Below are 26,319 nucleotides of genomic sequence, written 5' to 3' on the forward strand. Positions count from 1 at the left end.
CAAAATATCATACTTTTTGGAGAAGAATCCTCTGGTCTGATGAAACAAAAATAGAACTGTTTGGCCATAATGACCATCGTTATTTTTGGAGGAAAAAGGGGGAGGCTTGCAAGCCGAAGAACACCATCTCAACTGTGAAGCACGGGGGTGGCAGCATCATGTTGTGAGGGTACTCTGCTGCAGGAGGGACTGGTGCACTTCACAAAATAGATGGCTTCATGAGGAAGAAAATGATGTGGATATATTGAAGCAACACTTCAAGATATTAGTCAGGAAGTTAAAGCTTTGTTGCAAATAGGTCTTCCAAATGGACAATGACCTGACCTCAATCCTATAAAACATTTGTGGGCAGAACTGAAAAAAGTGTGTGCGAGCAAGGATGCCTTCAAACCTGAATCAGTTACAGCAGCTCTGTCAGTAGGAATGGGCCAAAATTTACCCAACTTATTGTGGGAAGCTTGTGGACGACTACCCAAAATGTTTGACCCAAATTAAACAATTTAAAGGCAATGCTAAAAAGTACTAATTCCACACCCATGTAAACTTCTGACCCATTGGGAATGTGATGAAAGAAATAAAAGCTGAAATAAATCATTCTCTCTATTATTCTGACATTTCACATTCTTAAAATAAAGTGGTGATCCTAACTGACCTGAGACAGGTAATTTTTACTCTGATTTAATGTCAGGAATTGTGAAAAACTGAGTTTAAATGTACTTGGCTAAGGTTTATGTAAACTTCAGACTTCAACTGTAAGTCGTCCGTTGCCGCCATAGTGGAGCAGCGATACTGAGCTCTTAAAAGAGCTTTTGGGTGTGGAAAATGCGTGCTCATTGTAGGACTAAGTCGAGACCAGGATGTCGGGTTTGTCCTGAGACTTCTCGCTTCTCTGGTTCTTCAGACCAGTCCTGCTGCTGAAGATAATGGGAGGCTGATTGAGGGGAAGCATTCTCTTATATAGGGACACCTGTACCCCTATTGGCTGCAGGTGTGTGCATAATTTTCTCTCAGGCTATTTGCTGCCTAGGCAGCTGGGTAAACCACTAGGAGGAGAGCTCCCATATGGGGCGGAGCTCCACGATATAGAAACCTTAGCTCACTATACTTCACTGATGAGTTGTAATTCGTGTGAAGAAAAGGTGGAGAGAAGACGCTTGTGGCGCCATCACAATAGGTGCCCTCCTCTCTCAACCTGTCTTATCACAAGCTCCCAGACACCGCAGCATTTTAAAGTGCTGAAACTAAAGCACCTAAGTCTAATTCTGCGGAACAGCAAATCGTTTTGGAATATCACACAGATAGAGCAGGACTGAAGTATTTGACGGAGGCAAAACTCTTCCTATGGCAAATGACACAGAGAATGACCCATGCCACAGCAATCTGCACATTGACAAGGGGAACCCGCGCATCAGCGCGATCATGTTCTCCGCCGGAGTGATAGGGAACTTGGCCGCTTTGATCCTTTTGGAGATCCGCCGAAGGAAGTACCAGAGCCGGCAGCGACTGTCGCTCTTTCACGTTCTGGTCACCACGCTGGTCGTCACGGACCTGATGGGCACCTGTCTGGTCAGCCCTTTCGTCCTGGCTGCCTATTCCTTAAACACCACCATTATTGCTATGTTTAACACTGAACCTCCTGCAATGTGTGAGTATTTTGGATTCTGTATGACTTTTTTCAGCTTGGCCACTTTATTTCTCCTTTTCGCCATGGCGCTCGAGCGATGCCTCTCAATTGGCTACCCCTACTTCTACGGGCGGCACATCACTAAACGTTGTGGATACATCACCATTCCTTTCATCTATTTAGTTTGCGCGGTGTTTTGCATCATGCCCTTTTTGGGTTTCGGGGACTACGTGCAGTATTGCCCGGGGACGTGGTGCTTCATTGACATGAATCCGTTAATGCCCGAAGACCGTGTTTACCCAGTCCTGTACGCAACTGTTATGCTCATTTTAGTCCTTTCTGTAGCGGCTTGTAACGCCTTTGTCGTTTATCACCTGGTTTTGATGTACCGGAGGCGCAAACTAAACGGGGGATCCGTGACAACTCGGAGTAAGAAGGACCGGAGAGTCCTCTCCATGTCCGAAGAGGTCGAGCATCTCATCGTACTGGTGTTCATGACGGTGATATTCATGATTTGCTCCCTTCCTCTGGTGGTAAGTTTTTAAAAACTATTCTAAATGTTGTACTGTTCGCCTCCCAAGTGTCCCTTTGATAGTCTGACACATATTTTGCGCAATCGAGTCAAGCTATATTTCTCACTTGATAGGTAATAACCATTTACTTGTCTGCAGACAGCTCTAATGCTATATTACTTGCTATAACAGTGGTAGGCTACATGTGAGGTTTATATGGTAGGCTATGTCTCTCTATGAAATCTTTAACGTACTCAAAATTACTGTTATTTAATCATGATCATTATTATGATAATAGTTAGACAAGCTAATAGCCCGTCTCGCCATGCGTTATACCTTGGCATATTGTCTACTGAAAGTAAAAGGCAAAGCCAACATCCAAACAGTTTGACATCCAAAAATATTAGGATGCCTGTCTAATACATAAAAATGTGCATGTATAAACAAAGAGTGTTTCTCAGAAAAAGAAAGACAAACATGAGTAACACATGTTCTTATTCAGTACCGTTAGGCAATAAAGAGGGCAATGAATTTCAATAAAGACATTCACATATGTCTTATATATCTCAAAGCATTTTGCAACCGAAGATGAAGCATTACAGTTTAACCACAACTAGCATGTCAAATCGTGCCCATATGTTGGAGCTATATTTCTCCTGCTCCTAAAAATCTGCCTGTCATTGACTGAGGAATTGCCTCAATGCCCTGTTCATGGTATATTCTAAGGATCAATGTACATTAACCTAAGATTTTAGATGGGATTTTGTGAATCCACGTGCAATGGTATGTCAGGGGTGGACACTTGTCTCAGTCAGCTGTGATTTGTTGTGATTAGCAGATTGAGTCCTGTAAAGACACAGCAACCCCAGTGTCCCATATATCACCATTAATGGAGTTACATGGTCATTAGTCCTAATTGCCTCTGGTTCAATAAAGTGGTGATTGAATCCTCCTGGCTCTTCATATATGTCAGATTAGACTAGCGTTCCTTGGGGATAGTGTGCCAGTTATGCTATGATATAAACACATTATGTATTTCAACACTTACTACATGGAGTTTGTGTTATTATTACTATATTTAATGAAAGAAGCGAAAGGAAGTAGACAACAATAGGAAACTGAGTGGTACCTATTTATAGATCACTGTATGTGTCATGTAGGCAGGAAACCAAATGCCAACCAACCAGTGACATTTCACACAGAAAAATTCCCCCACAAAACCAAAACTGGTCATTACAAAAGTCAACTTTGGTCATTTAACTCTGACAGGTATAATCATTTAGAGTGCATTGACATTTATGATGTCTCGTTATAAGGCTATAAGGGGGTCATACATTACGAAAAGTCAATGCATTATAACTGTATCATAATGTATCATCTGTATCATCTGTCAGGTCAGCTCTCTCACAATTGGAGCTTCATAAGGGTCGCACAGTGGCGGTTCAGGTCCCCAACAGTGGGACCAATTCAGTTTCGCTCTCAACCACCCCCGCTCCGTATGATGGATGAGATCCATTGATAGATTTAAGGTCACCAATAGGTAGATGGCATGAAACATGTGCTTGTTACAGAAGAATGACCTCCTGCTAAATTGACAAGGTGTCTGCCCCGATGGAGAAAAGCAACAACGGCCCTACGCACAAACGCATGGATGTCCCATGACGCCGTCTGTAAATCAATCGTGAAAGCGGAACATCGGCCTTGCTTATCGTGCCAAACACAGGACCCCACATACTGTAAGAGTCTGGTTGTTAACCACATAACTTGTATAGGTTATAAATAACAACATAATTTGTTCAATTTCAAACATTCCATTGTGTTCGAAAACTCTGACTCTTAAAAGGTGATAAATGAGGATCCTATAGTTTTAAGCGTATTTCCCACTTCTTGGTTAATCGTTCTTATCTCTCAGTATAGTGCACTAGACTCTATCTAAGGCAATGCAGACAGTCAGACCCCCCTGTGGGATTCAAGCCTATACTCTAGGTCGGTCTGCTGTTAATGAAACCGCATCCTGCCTCTGTGCCCTCAGTCACAGATGATATGATGAATAATTAAACATAGTTTCACTGTTGCGATTGGACACCTACTGAGAATACAGCTATCTGCTTGTCTCATCAACATCCACCCAGAGTGCTCTCTAACTAAACCACAAGCAACCGCGTGAAACAATCCCCCCAGCGTTTTCTCAAGTTCCAGGGTACGTAGGGTTCAGACAGAGCATAATTAGTGGAGAATTTGAAGGAGCTCTCTGAAGTATTTGTGTTTAGTAGATTAAGCCCTGGGGATAAGGTGCTGTTCCCTGACTCTTGGGAAACAAAATTGCACCTCGGTTGGAGGGAATACCAAAATTACATGTAGGCTATTTCTTCAGTCGTCTTTTGCTCGATTCCTCAAGTCCTATCTCATCGCTTCCTTCTCAAAAACACATTGGAGGAGAAAGTCAGAAAGGAGGAACCATGTCTTCTCCAATACGTTCTGAGGAGCCATAGAGAAAGGACACAAGGAAAGAATAGTATAGAATCAACATCTGGAGGTACTTATAAAGCCATTACTATATTTGCCTAATGCTTACTGGAATACGAATGTATTGAGAGCACTAATCAACCCTCTCACACTTAGTAGTGTCAATAATTCATATGGATGAGCTTGGCTCCATTGCACTTTGTGAGTACCTACGGTCCTGTGCACCGTGCAGACACAGAAGTAAGGCCTGGCTGCGGTGTGTTTTTCACTCTCCTCGAGGTTGTTCTCACTGCTAGTTCCACCCACAGGATATTGGAGTAATTGTGGTTGTTTCAGGAAATTGGCCCACTTTTACTGGGGTCAGCACTTGTGTGTCACACTGGGAAAGCCAAATAGTGCACATAGCTTAGCCACATAGAGCAGGGGCTGTGTGTGTTTGTGTGTGTGTGTGCCCGGTCGAGGAATGTGTCTCACTAATACTGAGAGTAATAACCTGTGAGATGGTCACATTTTCCAATCATTATTGTGGAATTACTTGATAGGGATATTGATGGCATTTGTACTTTATTTGACTTTATTTCAGAAAATAGCATCTGTTCTAAGGTACAGACAGACTGTTGGAAATTTGTACCAGACCAAATCTTTCGCTCGCATCTTCGGCTCTCTGCCATTTAGCATGTGGAATAGATATTTAGATAGTGTCATTGTTGCTCTGGCCTCAGCCTACCCTCTCTCTTGTTTGATTAGCTTATCAATAAACTCTGTATGTTTTAAAGTTGCACTATGCAGAAATTGCTCCACCATTTCCTGGTTGCTAAAACTCTAATAGTTTGCCTAATTTCAGTTTATGTGGCAAAATAAGCGAGTATAGTGTTGAGAATCTTTGTACCATCTAGTGTATTTTCCATAACCAAAAATATTATTATTTCAGCAGTGTCAGAGTCTAGGTGATGTGGGTGCGGCGGAGTCTGGCGCAGGATACAGCGATGAGTAATAATAGTAACTTTACTCAAAAATAATCTTCCAACAAGGAGAACGAAAATCCAGAATCACATAAACGAGACAACTGACAACAATAAACACGCACAAAACCATGATGGCTCCAGAGGGTTAAATAGGGAAAGAATTCAAACGTAATGGGAACCAGGTGTGTACAATCAAGACAAAACAAATGGAAAAAGAAATGTTGATCGGTGGAGGCTAGGAAGCCGGTGACGTCGACCGCCGAACGCCGCCCGGACAAGGAGAGGCACCTACTTTGGCGGAAGTCGAGACAAGCTGTTTGAAGCTGGTGTACAAAACCGACAGTAAAAGACACAAAAACAAAACTTAGAAATAGAAATAGTGCACATAAAACATATCTACTGCTTGTTATACTTTACATTTTTATTTTATATATATATATATAATATATAAAATATATTTTTAAATACATTTTCCTTTATTATTTTCCCCTAACCCTACCACACCTCCACTATTTTGAGTAAAATAATGGACAACAACACTTAGGCTTCTACTTCCAGCTTATATATACATTTTCCAGACACATAATATTTTACAATAGTTACCTTTTTGTTTGTTTTTAGTCCCATCCTTCAGCTACCCTCAACCCCTTTCATATATCTCTGAAGACCGTCCAGGTTTGATTTCTATTTGCCATATATTTGTCAACTGTGCTGTGATGCTTCACAAAAGTATTGAACCTTTCTATTCTCATAGATTCTACATATTGTAAATTAAATAATAATTTTGCTAAGAATATTATCATATTATTGATTGATTGACTATGACTTTTTAAATCAGCCAGCAGTGCTATTTAGCTCCAGGTAAATGTTGCAATTCTTCAGCCATTCCTGAACCTACGACCAAAAACAAGCTACATATGGACGGTACCAAAACAAATGATCTAATGATTCTGACACTTTGCAGCAAAATCTGCAGAGCTGGGATGGTTGTATCCCCCATATATATAATATTCTATTGGTTGCAAGAATTTTGTATAATAATTTAAATTGAAAAACTCTTAAGTTTTGAATCCAGCATTGTTTTGTGTATCGGTTGATAAACCGTGTGCCATGGAATTAGTACATCAAATCTCTGTGGTGTAGCTGTTCATTTTTTTGTCCTTAGATTAAACTGGTATACTTTTTTTTGAATTATCACAATTTTCTTTAACTAATTTTGGTCTTTAAGCAAGGCAACAGACAAGTTCCTTATTTTCTCCCCCTTCCACTTGGCTCTTCCATTTTTGCGGCAATGCTGCAATTAGTTGGTTGTAATTTTGAGTAGAGCAGACATTTCCATATATTTTTGTGAGCTACTCCACCAGTCCTTTTTATGATAACATTTACAAAGATTATATATATTTTTTTATTATGACATTGTTTTTTTAATCAATTAGTATATTTGAGTTTAACCATAACATTTCTTGTAATATTTGTTCTGTCTTTTCTGGTGGATTAAACTGAAATTGCAACCAACTTTTTATGGCATGTTTTAATAGCGATATTTTGGATTTTAATTTTCAAATAACCGAAAGTGAGACATTGTAATCTGATTAAAGGGAAAAGGGCCATTCTTGAATATGGGGTGAGACATTTTTACTCATCTGCTAGATAACCAGTTTGGGTTTAAGTATAACTTTTGTATGACTGAAGACTTTAGTGAGAGGTCTACTGCTTTAATATTTAATCATTTCTGCCCTCTGAATTCATATTTGTTATATAAATAGGCCCGTTTAATTTGTCTGAAATGCCGTTCCAAATCAAATGGAATATTTTTTGCTCATATAATTAAAAAAACAAGTCACTAGGTGTAGGCAAGACCATAAGCAAATAGGTATACTGGGAAATTACGAAAGAGTTAATCAGGGTGATTATTTTCATTTCCATGGTAGCAAGATCTTGATGGAAGCTTGGGAGGTGTGAGCATGGCCACTAAAGTGCTATGGATAGTTAAAGCCAGGACTAAGTTATTGGCTAGAAAGTCTAAGCTGCTTGATAAGGACTCCATGAGAGTGCTAGCCACTGCCCTCATTCAATGCCATTTTTACTACACTGGTACTTCCTGGTTTGGGGGCTTATCTAAGCTTCTGAAGGGTATCATTTGGCTGTACTTTTGTAGAGACCCATCCACTTGGCAATATGTGGCTGGGGGTTATAGCATTTCTTTCAGATCAAATCAAATCAAAGTTTATTTGTCACGTGCGCCGAATACAACAGGTGTAGACCTTAAAGTGAAATGCTTACTTACAGGCTCTAACCAATAGTGCAAAAAATGTATTAGGTGAACAATAGGTAAGTATAGAAAAAAAACATTAAAAAGACAGTGAAAAATATCAGTAGCAAGGCTATATACAGTAGCTAGGCTATAAAAGTAGTGAGGCTACATACAGACACAGGTTAGTCGGGCTGATTGAGGTAGAATGTACACAAGACCTACTTCCAAGAAAACAATATCTTAAATGGAATGCAATCAGGTTTTAGGTCTGGACACAGCACTTTTTCAGCAACATTGAAGGTTTTAAATGACATCCACTGTGCTCTTGATAAGAAGTTACATTGTGTGTGTTTTTATTGATTTGTCAAAGGCATTTGACACCGTGGACCATGCTGTGTTAGTGCAAAGGTTAAAATGTTGTGGAATTACTGGTCATGCTCTAGATTGGTTTATAAATTACCTATCAAATCGTACACAATGTGTAATGGCGGATGGTTGTAAATCTGAGTCCATAGAGGTGTGCTCAGGTGTTCCGCAAGGTTCTATTTTGGGCCCACTGTTGTTCATTTTGTATATCAACAACATTGGGGTTCTTATTGAAACAGCGGATGTTAATTTTTATGCAGGTGATACGGTTCTTTATTCAAGTGGTAGTAGTTTATCTTTAGCTTTTGAAAATGCCCAAAGAGCATTTAACATCATTCAACAGAATCTGTATGATTTAAAGCTGATTCTAAATTCGGGTAAAACAAAATGCATGGTATTTTCAAATGCCAGGCATGTTACAAATCATGTCATTGCTACATTGGCTGGACATACTATAGAGCAAGTTAAAGTGTACAAATATTTGGGTTTGTGGGTTGATGATAAGCTGACCTTCACTGTGCATGTAGAAACTTGATAAGGAAGCTCCAGCTGAAAACAAGATTTTATTACCAGCATGAGGCTTGTTTTTCTTTTGAGGAAGGAGCTGGCACGATGTACGTTACTGTCGGTTTTAGATTTGAGTGATGTTATATATATGCAGGCCTCAGCCACTACCCTGAGAGCACTTGATTCAGTGTATCATGCAGCCCTCAGGTTAATTTCAAATCAGAAACGTCTAACACATCATTGTGATCTCTACAGCGCTGTTGACTGGTCGTCATTGACCTTACGTAGGCTTAAACACTGGTATACACTGATTTATAAGGATATATTGGGTAAAATGCCATTTTATCTCTGTTCTTTTTTAGTCAGGTCAGTAAATAAATATCAATTTGGTCCCATTCTGATTTGCTTCTAACAGTACCAAAAATTAGAACAGGTCATGGTAGAAATAGTTTTAGTTACTTAGCACCTTGGTCCTGGAATTCTCTCCTGAACATTTTAAAATGTGTTGATCAAGTTTCGTTGGTGGAGTTTAAACACTTGATCTATGTATATATCATAGAAGAGTGTAATTGTTTTGAGGCCAGCTGTTTTTAGTCAAGATGTTTGTGTTTTTAATGTAAAATATTTGTGGCACTGTATGTGTGTTTATAGTTTTGTTTAATGTTGTGTTAGTGTATGTAAGTTGTTTTGTCTGAAACGCTGTTCCCTCTGCTGCTATTGGACCAGGTCTCTCTTGGAAAATTAGATATTATCTCAATGAGAAAAAAACGGTATAAATAAAGGTAAAATAAAAAAATAGAAAATAAATGTACAGTCATGACCAAAAGTTTTGAGAATGACACAAATATAAATTTTCACAAAGTCTGCTGCCTCAGTTTGTATGATGGCAATTTGCATATACTCCAGAATTTTATGAAGAGTGATCAGATGAATTGCAATTAATTGCAAAGTCCCTCTTTGCCATGCAAATGAACTGAATCCCCCCAAAATATTTCCACTGCATTTCAGCCCTGCCACAAAAGGACCAGCTGACATGTCAGTGATTCTCTCGTTAACACAGGTGTGAGTGTTGACGAGGACAAGGCTGGAGATCACTCTGTCATGCTGATTGAGTTTGAATAACAGACTGGAAGCTTCAAAAGGAGGGTGGTGCTTGGACTCATTGTTATTTCTCTGTCAACCATGGTTACCTGCAAGGAAACACGTGCCATCATCATTGCTTTGCACAAAAAGGGCTTCACAGACAAGGATATTGCTGTCAGTAAGATTGCACCCAAATCAACCATTTATCAGATCATCAAGAACTTAAAGGAGAGCGGTTCAATTGTTGTGAAGAAGGCTTCAGGGTGCCCAAGAAAGTCCAGCAAGCGCCAGGACCGTCTCCTAAAGTTGATTCAGCTGTGGGATCGGGGCACCACCAGTACAGAGCTTGCTCAGGAATGGCAGCAGGCAGGTGTGAGTGCATCTGCACGCACAGTGAGGCAAAGACTTTTGGAGTATGGCCTGGTGTCAAGAAGGGCAGCAAAGAAGCCACTTCTCTCCAGGAGAAACATCAGGAACAGACTGATATTCTGCAGAAGGTACAGGGTTTGGACTGCTGAGGACTGGGGTAAAGTCATTTTCTCTGATGAATCCCCTTTCTGATTGTTTGGGGCGTCCGGAAAAAAGCTTGTCCGAAGAAGACAAGGTGAGCGCTACCATCAGTCCTGTAAAGCAAAAAGCCTCCTGAGACCATTCATGTGTGGGGTTGCTTCTCAGCCAAGGAAGTGGGCTCACTCACAATGTTGCCTAAGAACACAACCATGAATAAAGAATGATACCAACACATTCTCCAAGAGCAACTTCTCCCAACCATCCAGAAACAGTTTGGTGATGAACAATGCCTTTTCCAGTATGATGGAGCACCTTGCCATAAGTCAAAAGTAATAACTAAGTGGCTTGGGGAACAAAACATCGATATTTTGGGTTATGGCCAGGAAACTCCCCAGACCTTAATCCCATTGAGAATTTGTGGTCAATCCTCAATAGGCGGGTGGACAAACAAAAACCCACAAATTCTGACAAACTCCAAGCATTGATTATGCAAGAATGGGCTGCCATCAGTCCGGATGTGGCCCAGAAGTTAATTGACAGCATGCCAGGGTGGATTGCAGAGGTCTTGAAAAAGAAGGTTCAATACTGCAAATATTGTCTCTTTGCATCAACTTCATGTAATTGTCAATAAAAGCCTTTGACACTTATGAAATGCTTGTAATTATACTTCAGTATTCCATAGTAACATCTGACAAAAATATCTAAAGACCCTGAAGCAGCAAACTTTGTGAAAATTTATATTTGTGTCATTCTCAAAACTTTTGGCCACAACTGTAGATATGGTTAAAGTGACTATGCATATATGATGAACAGAGAGTAGTAGTAGCATAAAAGAGGGGTTGGCGGGTGGTGGGTGGCGGGACACAATTCAGATGGCCCGGTTAGCCAATGAGCGGGAGCACTGGTTGGTCCGGGCAATTGAGGTAGTATGTACATGAATGTATAGTTCAAGTGACAATGCATATATGATAGACTGAGAGTAGCAGCAGCGTAAAAGAAGGGTTGGGGGGGCACACAGTGCAAATAGTCTGGGTAGCCATTTGATTACCTGCTCAGGAGTCTGATGGCTTGGGGGTAAAAACTGTCGACCCATCAATTTAGACAAGTGTGTCTGGGTAAGTGTCATCTAATATTTATAAAATATTTTTTATCTGGACACTTCCTGTTTACATGGAATTTTTCCTTATTGTAGGCTACTACTTTTACCACATTTGGTCTTAATCTTTACTACACCACTCACTGTTTAGCACCTCATGCGAATCCTTAAAAAGATGGGTGGGGCTGGCTTAAGAGGGCGTGAACAATGCTGAATGGGTGTAGACAAAGGAGAGTTCTCCAGTAGGTACCAAACATTCAAAGACTATTCTCTCAAAAGTTGGTATTTACAAGTCTGTCAACTTTCAAAGCAGAATTACTTTCCCATTGTTCCTCAAATGCAGTGTATGATATACCATTTTGTAGCTCTGAGTCTCTACTTTTATCCTATGTAAAAAAAAAAAACAATTTCAAATTTTCCTACATAAGACCGAGCCGGTCCCCCACATTTATGGTTCTGCATCCAGATATCTGTTTACTTTCCCCATGTTAGGGATGCACACAACCACAGCAGCAGATCAAATACATTTTATTGGTCACATACACATGTTTAGCAGATGTTATTGTGTGTTTAGCAGAATGCTTGTCTTTGTAGCTCCAACAGTACAGTAATATATAACAATTCACAACAATACACACAAACTTAAAAGTAAAATAATGGAATTAAGGAATATATAAATATAAGATGAGCAATGTCGGAGTTGCATAGACTAAAATACAGTAGAATAGAATACAGTACATACATATGAGATGAGTAAAGCAAAAATATGTAAACATTATTAAAGTGACTAGTGTCCCATTATTAAAGTGGCCAGTGATTTCAAGTTTATGAATATAGGGCAGTAGCTGCTCAGGTGCAGGGTTACGTAACCGGGTGGAAGCCACCTAGTGATGGCTATTTAACAGTCGGATGGCCTCGAAATAAGAGCTGTTTTTCAGTCTCTCGGTCCCAGCTTTGATGCACCTGTACTGACCTCGCCTTCTGGATGATAGTGGGGTGAACAGGCAGTGGCTCGGGTGGTTGTTGTCCTTGATGCTCTTTTTGGCCCTCATGTGACATCGGGTGCTGTAGGTGTACTGGATGGCAGGTCATTTGCCCCCGGTGATGCGTTGTGCAGTCTGCACCACCCCCTGGAGAGCCCTGCGGTTGCGGGCGGTGCAGTTGCCATACCAGGCGGTGATACAGCCTGACAGGATGCTCTCAATTGTGCATCTGTAAAAGTTTGTGAATATTTTAGGTGCCAAGCCAAATTTCTTCAGCCTCCTGAGGTTGAAGAGGCGCTGTTGCGCCTTCTTCACCACGCTGTCTGTGTTGGTGGACCAATTCAGTTTGACCGTGATGTGTACGCCGAGGAACTTAAAACTTACTACCCTCTCCACTACTGTCCCGTCGATGTGGATAGGGGGGTGCTCCCTCTGCTGTTTCCTGACTCCTTTGTTTTGTTGACGTTGAGTGTGAGGTTATTTTCCTGACACCACACTCCGAGGGCCCTCACCTCCTCCCTGTAGGCCGTCTCGTCGTTGTTGGTAATCAAGCCTACCACTGTAGTGTCGTCTGCAAACTTGATGATTGAGTTGGAGGCGTGCATGGCCACGCAGTCGTGGATGAACAGGGAGTACAGGAGAGGGCTCAGAACGCACCCTTGTGAGGCCCCAGTGTTGAGGATCAGCGGGGTGGAGATGTTGTTATCTACCCTCACCACCTGGGGGCGGCCCGTCAGGAAGTCCTGTACCCAGTTGCACGGGGCTGGGTCAAGACCCAGGGTCACGAGCTTGATGACGAGTGTGGAGGGTGCTATGGAGTTAAATGCTGAGCTGTAGTCGATGAACAGCATTCTCACATAGGTATTCCTCTTGTCCAGATGGGTTAGGGCAGTGTGCAGTGTGGTTGTGAATGCTTCATCTGTGGACCTATTGGGGAGGTAAGCAAATTGGACTGGGTCTAGGGTGTCAGGTAGGGTGGAGGTGATATGGTCCTTGACTAGTCTCTCAAAGCACTTCATGATGATGGAAGTGAGTTACCTTAGCTTTCTTGGGAACAGGAACAATGGTGGCCCTCTTGAAACATGTTGGAACAGCAGACTGGGATAAGGATTGATTGAATATGTCACCACCAGCCAGCTGGTCTGTGCATGCTCTGAGGACGCGGCTGGGGATGCCATCTGGGCCTGCAGCCTTGCGAAGGTTAACACGTTTAAATGTTTTACTCACGTCGGCTGGAGTGAAGAAGAGTCCGCAGGTTTTGGTACCTGTCTGTGTCAGTGGCACTGTATTGTCCTCAAAGCGAGCAAAGAAGTTGTTTAGTCTGGGAGCAAGACATCCTGGTCCGCGACGGGGCTGGTTTTCTTTTTGTAATCCATGATTGACTGTAGACCCTGCCACATACCTCTTGTGTCTGAGCCGTTGAATTGCGACTCTACTTTGTCTCTATACTGACGCTTAGCTTGTTTGATTTTCTTGCGGAGGGAATAGCTACACTGTTTGTATTCGGTCATGTTTCCGGTCACCTTGCCCTGGTTAAAAGCAGTGGTTCGAACTTTCAGTTTCGCTCGAATGCTGCCATCAATCCACGGTTTCTGGTTGGGGAATGTTTTAATAGTTGCTGTGGGTACGACATCGCCAATGCACTTGCAAATAATCTCGCTCACCGAATCAGCGTATACGCCAATGTTGTTGTTTGATGCAATGCGGAACATATCCCAATCCACGTGATCGAAGCAATCTTGAAGCGTGGAATCAGATTGGTCAGACCAGCGTTGAGCAGACCTGAGAGTGGGAGCTTCCTGCTTTAGTTTCTGTCTATAGGCTGGAAGCAACAAAACGGAGTCATGGTCAGCTTTTCCAAAAGGAGTAAGGGAAAGGGCCTTATATATGTCGCGGAAGTTAGAATAACAATGATCCAGGGTTTTACCAGCCCTGGTAGCACAATCTATGTGCTGATAGAATTTAGGGAGTCTTGTTTTCAGATTAGCCTTGTCAAAATCGGCAGCTACAATGAATGCAGCCTCAGGATACGTGGTTTCCAGTTTACATAGAGTCAAATAAAGTTTGTTCAGGGCCATCGATGTGTCTGCTTGGGGGGGAATATATGCGGCTGTGATTATAATCGAAGACAATTCTCTTGGTAGATAATGCGGTCGACATTTGATTGTGAGGAATTTAAGTCAGGTGAACAGAAGGACTTGAGTTCCTCTGTGTTGTTATGATCACACCACGTCTCGTTAATCATTACGCCCCTCTTCTTACCAGAAAGATGCTTGTTTCTGTCTGCACGATGCGTGAAGAAACCAGCTGGCTGTACCGACTCCATAGCGTGTCTCGAGTGAGCCATGTTTCCGTGAAGCAAAGAATGTTACAGTCTCTTATGTCTCTCTGGAATGCTACACTTGCTCGGACTACATCAACCTTGTTATCAAGAGACTGGACATTGGCGAGTAGTATGCTTGGGAGTGGTGCACGATGTGCCCGTCTCCGGAGCCTGACCAGAAGACTGCTTCGTCTGCCCCTTTTACGGCGTTGTTGTATTGGTTCGCCGGCTGGGATCCAATCCATTGTCCCAGGTGGTGGGCAAAACACAGGATCCGCTTCGGGAAAGTCGTATTCCTGGTCGTAATGATGGTGAGTTGACATTGTTCTTATATCCAGTAGTTCCTCCCGACTGTATGTAATAAAACCTATGATTACCTGGGTACCAATGTAATAAATAACACGTATAAAAAGGCGAGGCGCCGGAAGTGTAAAAATATACCTTTGACCATATACCTTTGACTATTGGATGTTCTTATAGGCACTTTAGTATTGCCAGTGTAACCATATAGCTTATGTCCCTCTCCTTGCCCCTACTAGGGCTCGAACCAGAAACACATTGACAACAACCACCCTCGATGCATCGTTATCCATCGCTCCACAAAAGCCGCGGCCCTTGCAGAGCAAGGGGAACAACTACTCCAAGTCTCAGAGCGAGTGACGTTTGATATGCTATTAGCACGCACCCCGCTAACTAGCTAGCCATTTCACATCGGTTACACCAGCCTAATCTCGGGAGTTGATAGGCTTGAAGTCATAAACAGCGCAATCCTTGAAGCATTGCGAAGAGCTGCTGGCAAACGCATTAAAGTGCTGTTTGAATGAATGCTTACGAGCCTGCTGCTGCTCAGTCAGACTGCTCTATCAAATATCAAATCATAGACTTAATTATAACATAATAACACACAGAAATACAAGCCTTAGGTTATTAATATGATCAAATCCGGAAACAATCATTTAGAAAATAAAACGTTTATTCTTTCAGTGAAATACGGAACCGTTCCGTATTTTGTCTAACGAATGGCATCCCTAAGTCTAAATATTGCTGTTACATTGTACAACCTTCAATGTTATGTCATAATTATGTTCAATTCTGGTCAATTAATTATGGCCTTTGTTAGGAATAAATGGACTTCACACAGTTCGCAATGAGTCAGGCGGCCCAAACTGCAGCATATACCATGATTGCTTGTGGAACGGTTGTTAAGACACTAACAGCTTACAGACAGGCAATTCATGTCACAGTTATGAAATCTTAGGAGGCCTTTCTACTGACTCTGAAAAACACCAAAAGAAAGATGCCCAAGGTCCCTGCTCCTCTGCGTGAACATGCCTTAGGCATGCTGCAAGGAGGCATGAGTACTGCAGATGTGGCCAGGGAAATAAATTGCAATGTCTGTGCTGTGAGATGCCTAAGACAGCACTGCAGGGAGACAGGACGGACAGCTGATCGTCCTCGCAATGGCAGACCAAGTGTAACAACACCTGCACAGGATGGGTACATCCGAACATCACACCTGCGGGACAGGTACAGGACGGCAACTGCCCAATTTACACCAGGAACGCACAATCCCTCCATCGGTGCTCAGACTGTCCGCAATAGGCTGAGAGAGGCTGGACTGAGGGCTTGTAGGCCTGTTGTAAGGCAGGTCCTCACCAGACATCACCGGCAACAACATGGCCTAAGGGCACAAACCCACCGTCGCTGGACCAGACAGGACTGGCAAAAAGTGCTCTTCACTGACGAGTCACGGTTTTGTCTCACCATGGGGTGATAGTCACGTTTATCGTCGAAGGAATGAGCATTACACCCCGAGGCCTGTACTCTGGAGCGGGATCGATTTTGTGGTGGAGGGTCCGTCATCTGACGCTGTGTGTCACAGCATCATCGGACTGAGTTTGTTGTCATTGCAGGCAATCTCAACGCTGTGCGTTACGGGGAAAACATCCTCCTCCCTCATGTGGTACCCTTCCTTCAGGCTCATCCTGACATGACCCTCCAGCATGACAATGCCACCAGCCATACTACTCGTTCAATGCGTGATTTCCTGCAAGACAGGAATGTCAGTGTTCTGCCATGGCCAGTGAACAGCCCGGATCTCAATCCCATTGAGCACGTCTGGGACCTGTTGGATCGGGGGGTGAGAGCTAGGGCCATTCCCCCCAGAAATGTCTGGGAACTTGCAGGTGCCTTGTTGGAAGAGTGGGGTAACATCTCACAGCAAGAACTGGAAAATCCGTTGCAGTCCATGAGGAGGAGATGCACTGCAGTACTCAATGCAGCTGGTGGCCACACCAGATACTGACTATTACTTTTGATTTTGACCCCCCCCCCACCCCTTTGTTCAGGGACACATTATTCCATTTCTGTTAGTCGCATGTCTGTGGAACTTGTTCAGTTTGTCTCAGTTGTTGAATATTGATATGTTCATACAAATATTTACACATTTGCTGAATATTTACACAGTTTGCTGAAAATAAACGCAGTTGACAGTGAGAGGATGTTTCTTTTTTTGCTGAGTTTATATTACACTTGATCTTACTTAAATAAGTTCCTTCATTTCTTTTTGTTTTTCCTCCAAAGTATTCTGTGCCTCTATGGTACAGTTTTTATTGGTATCTATCTGTACTATTAGTTCCTCTATTTGTTAATGTGAATTCTTTTGACCTAAATTGCTTTTGTTTTAAAGATGAAAACTGAATTACATGGCCTCTAAAGGAACATTTTAAAAGTGTCCCATACAATAATGGAATCTGCTGTACCTACAGTTGAAGTAGGAAGTTTACATACACCTTAGCCAAATATATTTAAACTCAGTTTTTCAAAATTCCTGACATTTAATCCTAGTAAAAATGCCCTGTTTTAGGTCATTTAGGATCACTACTTTATTATGAGAATGTGAAATGTCAGAATAGTAGTGGAGACAATTATTTATTTCAGCTTTTATTTCTTTCATCACATTGTCAATGGGTCAGACCTTGTGGGACCTTGTGAAGATGCTGGAGGAAACAGGTACAAAAGTATCTTTATCCACAGTAAAACGAGTCCTATATGACATAACCTGAGCGGCAGCAAGGAAGAAGCCACTGCTCCAAATCCACCATAAAAAAGCCAGACTACGGTTTGCAACTGCTCATGGGGACAAATATCGTACTTTTTGGAGAAATGTCCTCTGGTCTGATGAAACAAAAATAGAACTGTTTTGCCATAATGACCATCGTTATGTTTGGAGGAAAAAGGGAGAGTCTTGTAAGCTGAAGAACACCATCACAACCGTGAAGCACGGTGGTGGCAGCATCATGTTGTGGGGGTGCTTTGCTGCAGGAGAGACTGGTGCACTTCACAAATTAGATGGCAATATGAGGAACAAAAATGATGTGGTTATATTGAAGCAACATCTCAAGACATCAGTCAGGAAGTTAAATATTGGTCGCAAATGGTTCTTCCAAATGGACAGTGAAGCCAAGCATACTTCCAAAGGTGTGGCAAAATGGCTTAAGGACAACAAAGTCAAGGTATTGGAGTGGCCATCACAAAGCATTGACCTCAATCCCATAGAACATTTGTCGGCAGAACTGAAAATGCGTGTGCGAGCAAGGAGGCCTACAAACCTGACTCAGTTACACCAGCTCTGTAAGGAGGAATGTCCAATATTCACCCAACTTATTGTGGGAAGCTTGTGGAAGACTACCCGAAACGTTTGACCCAAGTTAAACAATTTATAGGCAATGCTACCAAATACTAATTGAGTGTATGTAAACTTCTGTACCACTGGAAATGTGATGAAATAAATAAAAGCTGAAATAAATCACTCTCTCTACTATTATTCTGACATTTCACGTTCTTAAAATAAAGTGATGATCCTAACTGACCTAAGACAGGGAATTTTTTCAAGGATTAAATATCAGAAGTTTTGAAAAACTGAGTTTAAAGGTATTTGGCTAAGGTGTATGTAAACTTCCAACTTTAACTGTCTATCTCACTAGATCATGATATTTAAGCCTCCATATATCCACGATATTCGTGATTTCCTTAAGTGCATAAGGGTGATATTTTGTAGTGTGATTTCCTTTACGGTCCATTGATGTATTTAAAACCGTATTATAATCTCCCACCATAATAATAGAGTCTTGTGTTGCTTGTAGGCTTGAGAAATTATTATATACTGAACAAAAATGTAAACGCAACATGTAAAGTTTTGGTCCCATGTTTCATGAGCTGAAATAAAAGATTCCAGAAATGTTCCATATGCACTAAAAGCGTATTTCTCTAAAATGTTATGCAGAAATGTGTTTAATGAGCGTTTCTTCTTTGCCAAGATAATCCATCCACCTGACAGGTGTGGCAAATAAAGAAGCTGATTATCATAAACAGCATTATCATTACACAGGTGTACCTTGCATTGCGGACAATAAAAGGCCACTCTAAAATGTGCAGGTTTGTCACACAACACACAACACACAATGCCACAGATATCCCAAGTTTTGAGGGAGGGTGCAATTGGTATGCTGACTGTAGGAATGTCCGCCAGAGCTGCTGCCAGAGAATTTAATGTGCATTTCTCTAACATAAGCCGCCTGTTTTAGAGAATTGGCAGTTTGTCCAACCAGCCTTATAACCGCAGACCACATGTAACCACGCCAGCCCAGGACCTCCACATCTAGCTTCTTCACCTACGGGTTCATCTGAGACCAGCCACCCAGACAGCTGATGAAACTTAGAAATACTCCTGTCTGTAATAAAGCCCTTTTGTGGGGAAAAATAAATGGGTGGATCTGGCTTCCAAATGGATGGGCCGGTGCCTCCCAGGCACCCCTGCCCAATCATATGAAATCCATAGATTAGGGCCTAATGATTTTACTTAAATTCACTGATTTCCTTATATGAACTGTAACTTAGTAAAATCACAGAAATGTTTGCATGTTGCATTTATATTGTTATTCAGTATTTACAGTATGTTTTCAAAGAAGCATGGATCATCATTATTCTTATACTCTGCTTTCAAGTAGAATGACGAATCTATAACTTACATTACTATGTGAATTTGGTCAAGTCGCCCAAAAAGTTACATATTGGCATTTTAATTAGGGCACAGTTACAGTAAAGATCTATACTATTATATCATTTGAATGTTCTCCATAGGTAGGATTGCATATTTCCATCTTCTTTGGTCCAATTAATATATAAAAATGTGAGGCTATTTTAGGAAAATAAACAATTTCTCAAGTTTAAGGCCGTCTTAAATCATCTAAATACAGTACTCTTGAGTATAGGGTTACATACCGCCAGTGCGTGGTCGTGTTGGTACGTTTTCTCACTCACAGTCAATCATTGCTGTGACCCTTGCAACGCCATGGGCCCAGTAGTGTGTTGTAGTGAATAACTATTTATGAGCAAGTGAAGGGTGGTGTTCGAGAGGACACAACCAAGGTTCCCATGCTGCTATCCTCTGAGGTCCTGCCAAAATGTGTTTATATATTTATTTATTACTTTACAGCCTTCATATTTGGTTTATTTGAGAGCGTTACTCCATAATTAGCTTCCTCTTCTGAAGCTTGTGTTTCACAAAAGACGATCTGTTTCCGATAATCTGACATTGAAGCTGATCTCCTAAAATGAAGCCTCTCCTTCCAGTTCTCTGCTGCCAATGACTGGAACGAACTACAAAAATCTCTGAAACTGGAAACACTTATCTCCCTCACTAGCTTTAAGCACCAGCTGTCAGAGCAGCTCACAGATTACTGCACCTGTACATAGTACATAGCACCTGTACATAATTTAGCCCAAACATCTACCTCTTTCCCTACAGTATTTATTTTATTTTTGTATTTGTTTTGCTCCTTTGCACCCCATTATTTTTATTTCTACTTTGCACATTCTTCCACTGCAAATCTACCATTCCAGTGTTTTACTTGCTATATTGTATTTACTTTGCCACCATGGCCTTTTTTTGCCTTTACCTCCCTTATTTCACCTCATTTGCTCACATCGTATATAGACTTGTTTCTACTGTATTATTGACTGTATGTTTGTTTTACTCCATGTGTAACTCTGTGTCGTTGTATGTGTCGAACTGCTTTGCTTTATCTTGGCCAGGTCGCAATTGTAAATGAGAACTTGTTCTCAACTTGCCTACCTGGTTAAATAAAGGTGAAATAAAATAAATAAAAAATTATGGTGACAGCGGTGACACTTTTTATGTTGGGGGTATTTTCATTTTATTCAGAGAGGGATAGGATGAAATGAGTGGGGAACATCAGAGAGGGGGAATGAAGAATAGTAGTGGGGCTGGGATTTGTACCCACGCTGGGGAGGGGTGGAGGAATACTGTATGTGCTGCAGGTGTTGGCGTTACCTGTTAAACAAGCCTCAGGCATGGATACCGCACTTAGACATCCGCGGTAAGACATTAGGACTTGCTATTCAGTGTCTTTTCTTCCTCTCTTGTCTCTTAGATCCGTGTGTACATAAACTCCGTGGGCCAGCGGAAAGAGAGCCACAAGACGGACCTCATCGCCCTCCTCTTTCTCTCCACCAACTCCATCGTGGACCCCTGGGTGTTCATCTTCCTCAGCCCGTCAGTGCTGCGCTTCTTCTGGGGAGCGTTGTGCAAGGTGCCCCTCCTGCGCTCCAGGTAGTCCTTCTTCAAGTCTTCCCTGGGGAAGGACACGCCCGCCCAGCTGGAGCTGTGCCATCCCAGTGCTTCCTCTGAGTTCACCCACCCCCCATGTCCACGCAGATGGTTTGACCCGCTGATGTATTGGACCTGATTGGGGTCTTGTAATAGCCTCCGAAGGGAGTAGCCACTCAGAATAGAGCTGCTGCCCACATGTCCCGGCCTGCCCAGTGGTCTGGTTCTATGGCGGGGGGAGAGGTGTTGAGCTACTTAGGGGCGACAGCTGGACAAGCGGAGCAGCAACCTACACATTCCTGCAAATGTAGGCTGCAGCGTTCTTGTTTTAGAACAAGCTCTGAGAGGCTCAAATTGGAAGACTCCGGAGGCCAGCAGCAGACGGACAGTTGGACTCGAACTCCAAGGAGAGTGGGGTTGCATTACGGGTCATGTTCTTAAAAGCACTACACGTTATATGTTCTTACAGCATGGACTCCCAACCAGAGGCCACTACAAGGACAGCAACATAGGATTCACAACACTGAAGGGACTAAATCAGATAAGGACTGTATTTTATATGAGTTGATCATGTTCCAGAGGCTTGCGTTGTTGGCGCCATACCCTTTTAGCATGCCCCGGGACTCCCAGGGAAGTTTCTTTGTATTGAGATGTTCCTTCTACTATCATATGACATCCTTGTGGTTTGGGGAATTGCGTATCATGAATAGAACATTCAGAGACTTCATCCATGTGATGCAAGCTGGATTCACACACACACTATCCCTGCTCCCTGCAGCTATGATCTGTTCACCTTTCCTCCCACTGGGTGCTCACCTCGAAAAGCCAAAGGGCAAGAGCTCGAGAATGACATTTATTTTTGACACACTGATTTTTTATCCTTCTTTTGTCAGATGGTTGAGTGGCACTATGAACTTGGAACCAGATGTTGGTTATTTGAAGTTGGGTAAGCATGCAAAATGTATGTGGTGATGTTATGCTGGAATCGTAAGAAGATAAAGGAGGTGTTGTCTGTATTCTTGAGGTTTCTTTGTGATGAAATGACAGCCTGAGTATTTATTATGATGTGTGTTCAGATCTCATTGATGTATTAATGCACCCGAAGCTGACAAGGAGCTTATGATGTTCAGTGTGCAGTTCTAAATCTGTCATTCCCGTGTGCACGTGTGTGTGTCAGTGTCAAAGAGATGGCACCGAAAATACATGATGTTTACAGGGAATCCTACCATGTACCTATTATACCTATTGTTCATGTATTCGCGTTAATCAGTACTGCGGAAGATCCTGATTGAGACTGACAGACGTGTATTAATGTGCCAGCGCGTGTGTGTGCGCCAGTGGGTGTGTGTACGTTTGTGCATTTGTGTGTATGCGTGTGTTAACACTTCTGTAAATATGCGCCTGACTCATCCATCCGTCAGCCTTTATCCGCCCAACCCTTTCTGGAACCCCACCTCCTGTCATAGGCCCACGTCAGGGATGGCATCCAGATGTGTGTTTTAACAAAGTTAGACTCTTAACCACCCCTTTAAAAAGTTATTACTCTTCCATAATCAAAACAAACTGAGGGATCTGACAAGCTCCACCAATAGAACTTGCACAAGCAAATCAGATGCTCATGTGGCCTTTGGGAGACAACATTAGATTAACAACATGCAGAGCCTTGAATTGGATCACTAGTCACGAATACTAACGAAATAAACAGAATAATGACATCATAATTATATGGAGTTAATTACATTGCAGCTGGCTCCCCGGGAACAGGCATACGATTTTGATTACAAATGTGATTAATTCGGTTTATTCTCTGGATTGATTAATAAAGACGATTAGTCATGTCATTTGCATGTCCTGGGTCGTGTTCATTAGGCACAGAACAAAAGATAAATGGACCGAAACGGAGGAACTAGCTGAACTTTTCCAATAAGAAAAGCTCAATTTCGGTTTTAGCTGCCATAGCTAAGGTCTGTTATGGTAAGTCGGCCTAAGACCCCCTGCCTCGTGGTGGGAGAATGTTGAATAGATTTATATTCTCAAGCTCCTGCAAAGGGGAATGGGAGACCAGAGGCACAAACCTCCTCTTCCAGAGTGCCTTCAGAAAGTACTCACACCCCTTAACTTTTTCTACATTTTGTTGTGTTACAAAGTGAGAATTATTTGTTTTCAATTGTCCTTTTTGGTCAACGATCTACACAAAATACTTTGCACACCTGGATTGTACAATATTTGCCCATTATTATTATTTAATTCAAGCTGTGTCAAATAGTTCATTTTCAAGTCTTGCCATAGATTTTCAAGCTGATTTATGTCAAAACTGTAACTAGGCCACTCAGGAACATTCAATGTTGTCTTGGTCTTGTGTTTTAGGTTATTGTCCTGCTGAAAGGTGAATTAGTCTCCCAGTGTCTGTTGAAAAGAAGACTGAATCAGGTTTTCCTCTAGAATTTAGCCTGTGCTTAGCTGTATTCCGTTTATTTGTATCCTAAAAAACTTGTTGCCTTGTTGCAAACATGACACATGTTTTGGGAATATTTGTATTCTGTACAGGCTTAATTCTTTCCACTCTGTCATTTAGGTTAGTATTGTGGAGTAACTACAATGTTGTTGATCCATCCACATTTTTCTCATATCACAACCATTAAACTCTGTAATTGTTTTTAAAATACCCATCGGCCTCATGGTGAAATCCCTGAGCAGTTTATTTCCTCTCCGGCAACAGAGTTAGGAAGGATGCATTGTAGTGACTGGGTATATTGGTACACCATTCAAAGCCTAATTAATAACTTCACCATGTTTAAAGGGATATTCAGCTTTTTTTATTTTATACACATTGACCAACTGGTGCCCTTCTTTGCAAGGCACTAAAAAACCTCCCTGGTCTTTGTGGTTGAATCTGTGCTTGAAATGCAGTACTCGATTCAGGGACTTTACAGATAATTGATTGTGTGGGGTACAGAGATGGGGTAGTCATTCAAAAATCATGTTAACCACTATTGAACACATGTAATTTTTGTGATTTATTATGCACATTTTTACTCCTGAGTTTAGGCTTGCCATAACAGAGGAGATGAATACTTATTGACTCAAGACATTTACAGCTTTCATTTTTTTTAATTAATCTACAAAATGTTCTACAAACAAAATTTCACTTAACTTTATGGGGTATTGTGTGTAGATCAGTGACACAAAATCTCAATTTAATCACAAAAAAAGGAGGTGTGAATACTTTCTGAAGGCACTGTATGTAATCAATGGCTGAAGCCATGGCAACCCACCACTAGCCCTGCAGCAGATACACAATTCAGAAGTGCTTAACAAATGTGTGTCTTTGTGCTTCCTTTATCAGATAAGATGATTCACCTTGTCCGTTTTAAGAAAATGTGTTATTGATACAGTTGCTGTTCAAAGTCATTTCACATTTCAAAAGGAACCCGTAATATTTTAGAGAGAGCAGCATGCATCAATCTGCTGAACATATCTCTCTTTGTGTGCATCCCAAATAGCACCCTATTCTCTACATACTGCACTTTTATATATATACGGTAGGGTATAGGGTGCCATTTGGGACATAACACACTGGGCACAAACTTGTTTCAATGTAATTTGTCAACGTATTGTGATGTGGAATCTACATAGCTAGAAAATCATCAAACTGTTGTTTTGAGGGTGAAATTTCAACCACAGGATTATGTTATCATAGTAAACAAATTTGAAAATAGACAAACATTTGTATCTTTTTAAAACAATTCAGTCACTCATCGGAGAGAGAAAGAAATGTGTTTATCACCAACTGCAATGTGGTGTCTGTCAATGTGGCACGCGTCGCCAAGTGCTGCCATCCTCCCAGACGTGATCATTTGATTCCCCTCGTTCAACCTGTCTGGTGTCATTTGGGTTCGGCTGACTCGTACGTTCTGCACATTTAGAATGTACACGTGGTTGCCTTGACGGAAACCCAACGTGACATATTCCAGGCCTTGTACCTACGTATCATTGCAGGCTATGATCATTTCAAGAAAGGCAGCTCGAAAACAAAGTCAAAGTATGTCCTTTTTTGCTTTGTTGCTTGCAGCTAGTACGGTTTGTGTCTCAATGGCCGATTTTTGTTTTTTAAATGTGTCAATAAAATGATTGATGTTTTCGTTCTGTAACATAGCATAATAAAGCTGGTACCACTACAGATGATTTCTGTGCCATGTTCTTTTTCCCCGCTTTTGTCAGCTGCTCTACCATTTCCTGTGAGACAGTTATCACCTAAACCTAGGGCCTCATCACGAGATCCAAAATGTCAGCACTGTTTCGTGCTTCATCAAAAATGTAATTCAATCTCATATTATTAAAGATGTCCTTGTTAATATAATTATCTTATGGCAGCCCTGGGTTTAATGGGCGCAGAGAGAGGAAGCATTTGCAAAGTTGATATGTGTTTACTGCATTCCTCGGGACAGGCAAAGGCAGGGCACTGGTAGATCTACAGAAGAGAGTCAGAAAGGGGCAGACAGGAAACAGCTTCTATGTGGCATGTTGAGCGATAGGAGTGCGGTTACACACACACACACACACACACACACACACACACACACACACACACACACACAGAGCTCAAGTGAGATAGGGGAGACCTCATGGGTGGAGAGTGCTAAATGCCAATCGTAAAGGCCAAACATCGCAAAAATGCCTCAAGCACTTGAAGAAAGATTAATAATGCAACTCGGAGATAGATGGTACATTAATAAATATACATACTCTTCCGTTCGAAGTTTGGGGTCACTTAGAAATGTTGTTGTTTTTGAAAGAAAAGCACATTTTGTCTATTAAAATAACATAAAATTGATCAGAAATACAGTGTAGACATTGTTAATATTGTAAAGGACTATTGTAGCTGGAAAAGTCTGATTTTTAATGGAATATCTACATAGGCATATAGAGGCCCATTATCAGCAACCATCACGCCTGTGTTCCAATGGCAAATTGTGTTAGCTAATCCAAGTGTATCCCT

The 26,319-nt window shown here is 41.7% G+C and overlaps 1 protein-coding gene across 1 annotated transcript; it reads left to right on the top strand.

Annotated features, from left to right (window-relative positions):
* Positions 1-828: 828 nt before the first annotated feature.
* On the top strand, positions 829-25,505 carry ptger2a (prostaglandin E receptor 2a (subtype EP2)). Its single transcript, XM_021584311.3, has 2 exons — positions 829-2,157; positions 21,145-25,505. The coding sequence occupies exons 1-2, from the start codon at positions 1,342-1,344 to the stop codon at positions 21,325-21,327; spliced, it is 999 nt and encodes a 332-aa protein (XP_021439986.1). The 5' UTR covers positions 829-1,341; the 3' UTR covers positions 21,328-25,505.
* Positions 25,506-26,319: the final 814 nt, after the last annotated feature.

The sequence above is a fragment of the Oncorhynchus mykiss genome, chromosome 25, assembly GCF_057628025.1.
Source record: "Oncorhynchus mykiss isolate SJ-2025 chromosome 25, ASM5762802v1, whole genome shotgun sequence".
In the NCBI taxonomy this organism is placed as follows: Eukaryota; Metazoa; Chordata; class Actinopteri; order Salmoniformes; family Salmonidae; genus Oncorhynchus; species Oncorhynchus mykiss.

Coding starts and splice junctions, on each gene's coding strand:
- ptger2a (XM_021584311.3), top strand. CDS start 1,342: ATGGCAAATGACACAGAGAATGACCCATGCCACAGCAATCTGCACATT. Junction 2,158..21,144: donor TTTGCTCCCTTCCTCTGGTG/GTAAGTTTTTAA, acceptor CTTGTCTCTTAG/ATCCGTGTGTACATAAACTC.